This window comes from Nansenia antarctica (genome assembly GCF_963989245.1).
Source record: "Nansenia antarctica genome assembly, chromosome: 9".
Classification (NCBI taxonomy): Eukaryota; Metazoa; Chordata; class Actinopteri; order Argentiniformes; family Microstomatidae; genus Nansenia; species Nansenia antarctica.
In genome coordinates this window covers 2,402,169-2,412,168 of record NC_137679.1, presented here as the reverse complement: position 1 = coordinate 2,412,168, position 10,000 = coordinate 2,402,169, and the positions used below count along the sequence as shown (strand labels likewise).

At 46.6% G+C, this 10,000-nt stretch overlaps 1 protein-coding gene across 1 annotated transcript in view; it reads left to right on the top strand.

Annotated features, from left to right (window-relative positions):
* Positions 1-10,000, top strand: part of plekha7a (pleckstrin homology domain containing, family A member 7a) — a gene marked incomplete at its 5' end in the record, with an annotated part of 150,994 nt that overhangs the window by 83,908 nt on the left and 57,086 nt on the right. Inside the window, one exon of the mRNA XM_080539141.1 lies at positions 5,411-5,522. Coding sequence (XP_080395267.1) covers positions 5,411-5,522 — 112 coding nt within the window. The remainder of the gene's footprint in view (positions 1-5,410; positions 5,523-10,000) is intronic.

Sequence of the window (10,000 nt, the reverse complement as noted above, 5' to 3'; positions counted from 1 at the left end):
CTGTTTACATGTGAGGGGCCAGACAGCAGACAGGGTACCTGGGGTATCAGCTGAGGGGAGAGGGGGAGTCAGACCGCAGGTGGATAAAGTGGAGGCCTGTTAAGAACAGCACCCCACACCCCCCCAACCTCCTGCCAAGACCCAGGTGACCAGGTGGTCTCTGGAGCTGTTCTGGTTCTGTGTCTGACACAGAGGCGGATCTGGAGAATCCAATCACAGTGCTTGCAGATGCAGCTGCATTTTTGTGCTCTAGTACCTGTACTCTGCACTAACAATAAAGTTTAATCTAATCTAATCTAATCTGATGTAATCTAATCACCTGTACCGACTGCCGAACCTCATCCACCCAGGAAGAGCAGGGCGGTAGTGATGTCGTTGTCAAGCAACTGAACTTGTATTGTGTTCCGCTTGATGTAATAATATGGTAGATGTGTGCTGTAGAAATCTATTCTAATTAGACTGTTTATGATTAATAGTCGTTTCAGAAGGTTATGTTCTATTTTGGAATGTAAGTCATTATCTGTAAGTAGGTGTGTTTTGTGTATGGGCTGGTGGGAGGGGCTTAGGTGAAGGATGTGATTGGTTGTTGTGTAGTTGTATAGATGTTGTGGACAGGGTGCACCTGCAACAGAGGCCTTGCTCTCAGTGGGTATAAAAAATAAATAAATAAAAAAGATAAATAAAATGCTCTAAATGTCTAGTATTGATTCTAAATGGTGAATGGATGGACTGCACTTATATAGCGGTCTCTCATTCACCCATTCACACACCAATGGCGGCAAGCTGCCATGCAAGGCGGCTGTGTCTCAGGAGGTAGAGGCTGTGTCTCAGGAGGTAGAGGCTGTGTCTCAGGAGGTAGAGGCTGTGTCTCAGGAGGTAGAGGCTGTGTCTCAGGAGGTAGAGGCTGTGTCTCAGGAGGTAGAGGCTGTGTCTCAGGAGGTAGAGGCTGTGTCTCAGGAGGTAGAGGCTGTGTCTCAGGAGGTAGAGCCGCCGTCTAATGATCGCAAGGTTGGCAGATCGGCGGTTCGAGCCCCGGCTGGCCACATGTCAGAGTGTTCTTGGGCGAGACACTGAACCCCAAATTGCTCCCAGTGAGCGGGCCGGCGCCTTGCATGGTAGCTTGCCGCCGTTGGTGTGTGAATGTGTGTGTGAATGTGTGTGTGAATGGATGAATGGGTGAATGAGAGGCCGTTGTAAAGCGCTTTGGATAAAGGCGTTATATAAGTCTGTCTGTTTAGTCCATTAAGGTAGGCGTGAATGTGTCACGAGACACGATTATGTATACAATGTGGAGTCCTTTCTGAATGGTGAAACCAACAGGTACACAAATACCACATCTAAATAAAAAGCTTTTGGAGTGTCCCCAGGTCACAGCTGTCAGAAGGCCCAGAGTGGTCGTAATGTTCCATGTTCTGAGAACCTGATTAGTTAGTCCTGTCCCAGTCACACTGAAGCTCTGTAGAGAGGCCGGTCCTGGAAGGTTTCCTCTCCTCTCTCACGCTGCTGACAGGATCATTGTCTGAGTCAGAGATTGAGAGGTGAGACTTTGAGGTCTTCTGTGCTGCTAAAAACTCTGAGGAATTAGATGTGTGTGTGTGTGTGTGTGTGTGTGTGTGTGTGTGTGTGTGTTCAAAGGCTTTACCCTTGTTCCCAGTGCTAATGTACATTGTGCGTTTGTAGGTAATAATAATAATAATAATAATAATAACTTTATTTGTATAGCGCTTTTCCTGCAAACGTTGCAGCTCAAAGTGCTTTAATCATTATGTAATCTTAATTGAATTATTTTGTAATTTAAATGCAATATTAAAAGGATGGGTTTTTATAATCTTAATTTAATTGTTTAGTCATAGGTATACATTAGTATTCATTCTAAGAGTAAACTACAGTTGTTTTATTTAGCACAATGTAAGCGTGTGTGTGTGTGTGTGTGTGTGTGTGTGTGTGTGTGTGTGTGTGTGTGTGTGTGCGTGTATGTGTAGCTATGTTCTGGTTTGAGGTACCTGCAGTAAAAAGCTCTCTGAAGTGAAACAGTAGTGGTAGTACACCAGGCTGTTGCAGTGCATTCTGGGAGTACTGTAGATGCTGGCTTCTCTCAGGTGAGGCCCTAGTTGGCCGCCCACCCACGACCACCACCTCCATCACTCTGACAGAGCGCTGGTCTGTTACCTGGGGGAGAGGCACAGAGGAGAGGCCCAGACACAAGAAGGGCTAGTTTACAGGAGTGTGTCTTGTTAAGACATAGGCATACTCTATCTCTCTCTCTCTGTCTCTCTCTCTCTCTCTCTGTGTCTCTGTCTCTCTCTCTCTCTCCCTCTATCTCTCCCTCTCTCTCTCTCTCTCTCTCTCTCTCTCTCTCTCTCTCTCTGTCTCTGCCTCTGTCTGTCTGTCTTTCTCTCTCTCTCTCTCTCTGTCTCTGTCTGTCTCTCTCTCTGTCCCTCTGTCTCTCTCTTTCTCTCTCTCTCTCTCTCATTCTCTTTCTCTCTCCATCCCCCTCTCTCTCTCTCTCTCTCTCTCTCTCTCTCTCTCTCTCTATATATATATATATATATATATATATATATATCATATACCTATTACACATGTTTACGTTGAGAATTGGAGATCCAACTGATTCCAGGGTTGTTGTTGTGACCGTGTCTGTGCAGAGCCGATGTTCAGGTGATTTGTAGTTGTGTCCATACCTGACCACTTTAGTGGAGTATAAGGATTGTGTGTGTGTGTGTGTGTGTGTGTGTGTGTGTGTGTGCGTGCGGATAAACCTAGGCTATACCTGGAGGAGCGCTGCCACCACTGAGGGATCATGGGTAATTGGTCAGGATCAGTGTTGCTGTGTTGTCAGGTGAATCATGTTGTTTCAGAGCGCAAACACACACTGCCTCTGTCTCCCCGGGGGGGCTCGGAGAGGCTTTAGAGATGTACTGTGTCTGGCGTCACCATGGCGATGGAACATCCCCCCCGCCTGTCCTGTAGCGCTGTAGTCTGACATCCATCACCGGGGGGGGGGCTGTGACGCAGGAGCTATGATCCCCCCCCCCCCCCCCCCCCATGGGCATTTTAGATTGTGTCACAGTTGTTGCAGCAGTTCGAAATGAACCAAACCGATGTGGAGTATTGTTTTGGGAGGGTTTTTTAACAGTAGAACAGCCGTGGGTGGGGTCATTTAACACTAGAACAGCCATGGGTGGGGGTCATTTAACACTAGAACAGCCGTGGGTGGGGTCATTTAACACTAGAACAGCCATGGGTGGGGTCATTTAACACTAGAACAGCCGTGGGTGGGGGTCATTTAACACTAGAACAGCCGTGGGTGGGGTCATTTAACACTAGAACAGCCATGGGTGGGGTCATTTAACACTAGAACAGCCATGGGTGGGGTCATTTAACACTAGAACAGCCATGGGTGGGGTCATTTAACACTAGAACAGCCGTGGGTGGGGTCATTAACACTAGAACAGCCATGGGTGGGGTCATTTAACACTAGAACAGCCGTGGGTGGGGTCATTAACACTAGAACAGCCATGGGTGGGGTCATTAGCACTAGAACAGCCGTGGATGGGGTCATTAACACTAGAACAGCCGTGGATGGGGTCATTAACACTAGAACAGCCGTGGGTGGGGTCATTAACACTAGAACAGCCGTGGGTGGGGTCATTCGACCCTGTGAGTAATTATTTGTTATATATCTTTGCACTCGATCAAATTTCAGGACCCTCCTTTCATGACTTTCCCTAGATATGTGCGTTCTACCACCCCAGTATCCTTACATTTTCAAAATCAGTATCAGGATAAGCTAGTATGTATGAAGCTATTTTGCATTTTTTATGTGTAGGAAGCAGGCTAATTTACAAGGCCGGCCAACTAGTGGTCGTTGTGTGTAAATAGCAGCTTAGCATTGTAAAGACTATGGTCATTTGTGTCATGGTCATACTCATCAGTGAGTAATTGCCTACATTTAGTTTGTTCAAAGCTGTATTCCTGTCAAATGGATAATGGCATGCAATTGTTTTGTGTGATTGATTGGTGAATATTGTATATATTTGTATTTACTTGTTTAAATCTTATAGTAATTCTTATATTATTTAGTTATTTTGTTTATCTTTGTTCTACACCCCTTGGATTGTATGATTTATTCTTGCAGTAGGCTATAGTGTATATCATTGCTATTGTGTGTTTTATTGATTACTATTGTTGTATTATTGTGTTTATGCTGTGTGGATATGTTAAAGCACTTTGAGCTGCAACGTTTGCAGGAAAGGTGATGTACAAATAAAGGTTATTATTATTATTATTATTATTATTATTATTATTTGACCCCCGAGGCAGCGCTAAGAGTAGATGCAACAGGCACGGCTGTTCTAGTGTTAAACACTTGAGTCTCTGTCGCTTCTGTGTTGTTGGGTTGATATTGTTATGAGATATTGTTATGAGATCAGCTGGTCGTCCATTTTGCCTCCCTGAACCTTTGTGACCTCAGTTCAAGTATAGATCGGCAGCTTTCATTTGATGTTTTTCTTGTGCATGATCGGTTTCACCATTCAGAAATGACAAAACTTTTTTCATGCCTCGTCCCCCTATTGTAGGGTACCCTAAAGTAATGGGACAGTTGGATTGACAGGTGTTAGGATGTCTAGATGAGAGGATAATACGATTTTAGGCACAAAAATAAATAAATAAATAAATAATGGTACAGGCCTTAGCTTAGCATCACCAGAGAAGATACCCAGCGCCTGGTGGGTTCAATAGGTGGCAGACTTCAGGCAGTTATAAACACGCAAAGGATTGTTGCCAAAAATAATAAACGCGAGTGCTTGATTTGGACGTCAGATGAATCTGTCCCAGGGTATGTATGCATAAAACATGGTGTCATTCCAGAACGGTGAAACCAATATGAATGCAAATAGAAATACCACAGAATAAAAGCTTGGAAATCCCAATTGAATAACCTTATAGGTCGCTGTTGGATTTTCAAACGAAGTTTCGGAGTGTAGAGCCGGAAAAGAAGAAGAAAGAAACGTCCCTATTTATGCGATATGAAGTGGAGCGTATTATCCACCGTTAAAGACGTACAGGAAAGGGTTTAGACCACGCTACACCAGTCTGCCCCTGCCCTTCAGGGGGGGTGCAGTGTACAGAGACACTTGTGAGGAAACCAGCCTCTCCTAGGTGTGTGTCACACACACACACACACACACACCCACACACTGGGACACAGTTAGCCTAGTTAGCCTGTGTTTCTCTCTCAAGTCGTACAAGACATATTCCACCATCATGGCTACTCTAAGTAACACCATGCTGTTGTCTCCCTCTCCCTCTCCCTCTCCCTCTCCCTCTCTGTCTCTCTCTCCCTCCCTCCCTCTCCCTCTCCCTCTCTCCCTCTCTCCCCCTCTCTCTCTCCCCCCCCCCCCAGGCCTAACGCCCACATGTCCAAGCCGGCGTCAGGTGACCTGCGGCCCTCCAGCACCATCAGCGAGGCCTCCACCGCCGTCACCTCCTCCACCGTGGACACCCTGGGGTCAAAGGTCAGTCGTGATACAGGCCACTCCTCCTAACTGTCTAAGTCACACCCACTTTGATACAGTCCTCACCCACATTGATACAGGCCACACCCACTAACTGTCTAAGCCACTCCCACTTGTATACAGGCCACACCCACTAACTGTCTAAGCCACACCCACTTTGATACAGACCACTCCCACATTGATACAGGCCACACCCACTAACTGTCTAAGCCACTCCCACATTGATACAGGCCACACCCACTAACTGTCTAAGCCACTCCCACTTTTATACAGGGCACACCCACTAACTGTCTAAGCCACTCCCACTTTGATACAGGCCACACCAACTTTGATACAGACCACTCCCACTTTGATACAGGCCACACCCGCTAACTGTCTAAGCCACTCCCACTTTGATACAGGCCACACCCACATTGATACAGGCCACCACTGGTGACCCAATGAGTCAACCTGTGACATGTAGGTCTGTTCAGTTCTGTTCAGTTTCATTGTTTGAAAATGTGAAGATGGGGGCGGCTGTGGCGCAGGAGCTAGAGGTGATCGCAAGGTCGGCAGATCGGCGGTTTGAGCCCCGGCTGGCCACATGTCGAAGTGTCCTTGGGCAAGACACTGAACCCCAAATTGCTCCCAGTGAGCGGGCCGGCGCCTTGCATGGTAGCTTGCCGCTATTGGTGTGTGAATGAGTGAATGAGAGGCCGTTGTAGAGAGCTTTGGAATAATGTGCAATATAAGTCAGTCCATTAAGATTAAGATTAAATTAAGATTTAATGTGCAGATTCTATACTGGGGGTGGAATAGTCGTGAAATGTTCTGATACATCAAATGTGTTTTACAACGACTGTTAGTTAAGTTAAGTGTGGATTCTTAAAAAAAAAAAAAAACTGAAAACTGTTTCCTTTAGAAAGAATCAACACTTAACTTAATTAGCAATCATGGTAAACACAGATCTCACACAGATCGGCACGTCCAGTAATTACAAAGCGTCAGTGACGTGACGGTCCGGCCAGTGTGTCCATGGACAGATGAATAGGGGATTCTTCTAGGTTCTGACGCTGGTCCAGTGGTGTGGCTGGGTTGAGCTGTTTCTGCTGACTCACCCTGACAGGGTCTGGTGATGAGTGGCTGGGGGGGGTTATGGGTGGGGGGTCCGCTCTGTCATGCCCTAACAGAAGCCTCTAGAGAGGACAGGGGACAGGGGGGGGCTTTAATCTGCCTGGAGGGGGGGGGGGGCTGGGCTTAATTAAACCTGACCGGAGGGTAAAGAACCAGAGGCCGTCTGAGGTAACTGGATACACCTGTCTGTCATGAACATGGTGCAGGTGAGGGTGAGAGGACAGGTGTGTGTGTGGGTGTGTGTGGGATTCCCCTAATACACCCCATTTAAAGGCTGATGTGCTGCCCACCTGCGAGACTAGTTCCCATGGCCTACCTGCCTACCCCATAACATGAGTAGAATGATCCTATTATATTATTAAAGCTATGGCTAACCTATCCTGTTATTAAAGCTATGGCTAAATGCTAGGTTGTCTTTAAGCAGCCACCGCCTGCTCACACACACACACACACACACACACACACAAACACACACACACACACACACACACACACACACACACACACACACTCACACTCAGTCATGCTTCACTTGTGGTCAGCCGAGCCATCTTTGTATGTACTGTAGTGTCAAACATGCCTCTGTCAAAGAGATGACTTGGGCAGATAGTGATGTTGGAATGTAACGAGCATTCTGATAGGCTGATGTCATAGAGGCAATAATGCCCAGTCGATCAGCAGTGTTAGGAGAGGAGAGTTAGGCAGATATCTACATTTGGCCAAAATATGACTTAGGCAATTATGCTACGAGGCTAACCATATCATATGTCTCCCTCTATGTTGTTTTGTCATCTAGAAAATAATCAAATTATTTACCCCTGTGTTGTCTTAAGAATTCAGAAATCAACAGTAGCATCATTATGTACCATTGGGGTACGATAATTATGCTTCCCCACGGCACCATAATAGTACCAACTGTCATCACAGAACAAAAATGTCCGTACAAAAATAACGTTCACACATACATAAACTGTTAACAACATGGCTCCAGCGAGCCCCTCCAGCCCAGCGCTGACCCCCCCCTCCCCTCAGGAGATCCGTGTGTATATGTATTCAGCTCCTCCCACATTCAAACAGACGACAGCCAGACGTGAGGAGTAGGTGAGGCAGCGTGTGTGACAGAGCTTCCGCTGTGTGAGTGTGTGAGTGTGGTAGCGGCGTAGCGTCGTGCTTGGTCAGCCCTGGTTCCGGTAATTAGTGAATGTTGTTTTCCTCCACCAGCTGGAGAGCTGTCCCCGATATGTCCCCCATGTGTCCCCGAGCCTTTAAGGCGCATGTAGACGTCACGTCCCCCCAGTTGAACATAGCTCTCCGTCGTAGCGGCCTGAGAACAGCAGGACAGATGCGATGGAAGGTGTGTTCCTTTACAATTAGAATTAGCCATTTAGCAGACAAAGCGATTTACATGTAGGACTTACAGGGACATTCCCCCCTGGAGCAACTGAGGGCTAAGGGTCTTACTCAAGGACACACTAGTGGTGGTGTTCCCAGGTCTTACTCAAGGACACACTAGTGGTGGTGTTCCCAGGTCTTACTCAAGGACACACTAGTGGTGGTGTTCCCAGGTCTTACTCAAGGGCACACTAGTGGTGGTGTTCCCAGGTCTTACTCAAGGACACACTATGAATGAATGAATGAATGAATGAATGAATGGTCTTTATTGTCATTGCTACAGTACAGGTACCAAACAACGAAATTTGGGAGGGGTGGCTCCCCTGGTGCTAGGAAAGAAAAAAAAAGAAAAAAAACAAGAAGGGAAAGGAGCTGGTTTACATAAATAAAGGCTATGTACACTATCCACTATACTATACTGTACAGATAAAACGACTAGGGTTGTCATATTTAGTGTTGTTCCGATACCATTTTTTGATCCCGATACCGATCCCGATACCTGACCGTGCAGTACTTGCCGATACCGAGTACCGATCCGATACCACGGCGTTTGAAAAAACAAAACAAAAAAACATGTTTTTTGAGCCGCATACTCACCTCGATGTAAAATTATTGCTAACACTTAGTCTGGCACTGCTCAAAACCTTTGTTAAACTCGTAAAATTTTTGTAAAACTTAAGTAAAAAAAAAAAAAAAACGCTTTTGTAAGGTACTCGCCGATACCGATACCAGCATTTTTGTGCGTATCGGTGGCCATGCCGATACTAGTATCGGTATCGGAACAACACTAGTCATATTGCACATAGTGTTATTGCACATTTTGCAGTTTGCAGGCTTGAAATGTACACATTTGTGCCTCAGCACTACACCTGATTTTTCAATCCAGCAGCTGCCATCAATCCGTCCAGCCATCAATCCGTCCAGACTGTCCAGGGCCCAGAACCTAGTGGTGGTGTTCCCAGGTCTTACTCAAGGACACACTAGTGGTGGTGTTCCCAGGTCTTACTCAAGGACACACTAGTGGTGGTGTTCCCAGGTCTTACTCAAGGACACACTAGTGGTGGTGTTCCCAGGTCTTACTCAAGGACACACTAGTGGTGGTGTTCCCAGGTCTTACTCAAGGACACACTAGTCGTGGTGTTTCAGGTGGGATTTGAACTCACAACTTTCCAATCACCAGTCCAACTCACTATCCACTAGACCACCACTGCCCACTGTGTTCCTGTGTGTAGGAGAAGTGTGTGTGTGTGTGTTCCTGTGTGTAGGTGAAGGGTGTGTGTGTGTGTGTGTGTGTGTTCCTGTGTGTAGGTGAAGGGTGTGTGTGTGTGTAGGTGAAGGGTGTGTGTGTGTGTGTGTTCCTGTGTGTAGGTGAAGGGTGTGTGTGTGTGTGTTCCTGTGTGTAGATGAAGGGTGTGTGTGTGTGTGTGTGTGTGTGTGTGTGTGTGTGTTCCTGTGTGTAGATGAAGGGTGTGTGTGTGTGTGTGTGTGTGTTCCTGTGTGTAGGTGAAGGGTGTGTGTTCCTGTGTGTAGGTGAAGTGTGTGTGTGTGTGTGTGTTCCTGTGTGTAGGTGAAAGGTGTGTGTGTGTGTGTGTGTGAGGGTGTGTGTTCCTGTGTGTAGGTGAAGGGTGTGTTGCTGTGGTGGTGTGGTAAGCGCAGTCGTAGTTCAGGAGACAGCACCATCCTCAGGCCACCGGCGGTAGTGATGGTTTATAAGGGAGTTTGGGCTTTTGATCTGTGATTAGTGAGGGACTCGTAAAGCACACACACACTTACACACACACACATACACACCAGCCCTGGGATAATGAACTGTATGAACGGTTGACTGGGAGAGTCAGGGTTCCCTCGCTGGTCTTAAAAAGCCTTAAAGTCTAAAATCCAACAATCCAATTTATAAGGCCTAAAAAGGTCTCAAATATCAGTTATTCGGTCTAAAAATGAGGCGCTAGGTCTTAAAAATGAGATCCTGCAAG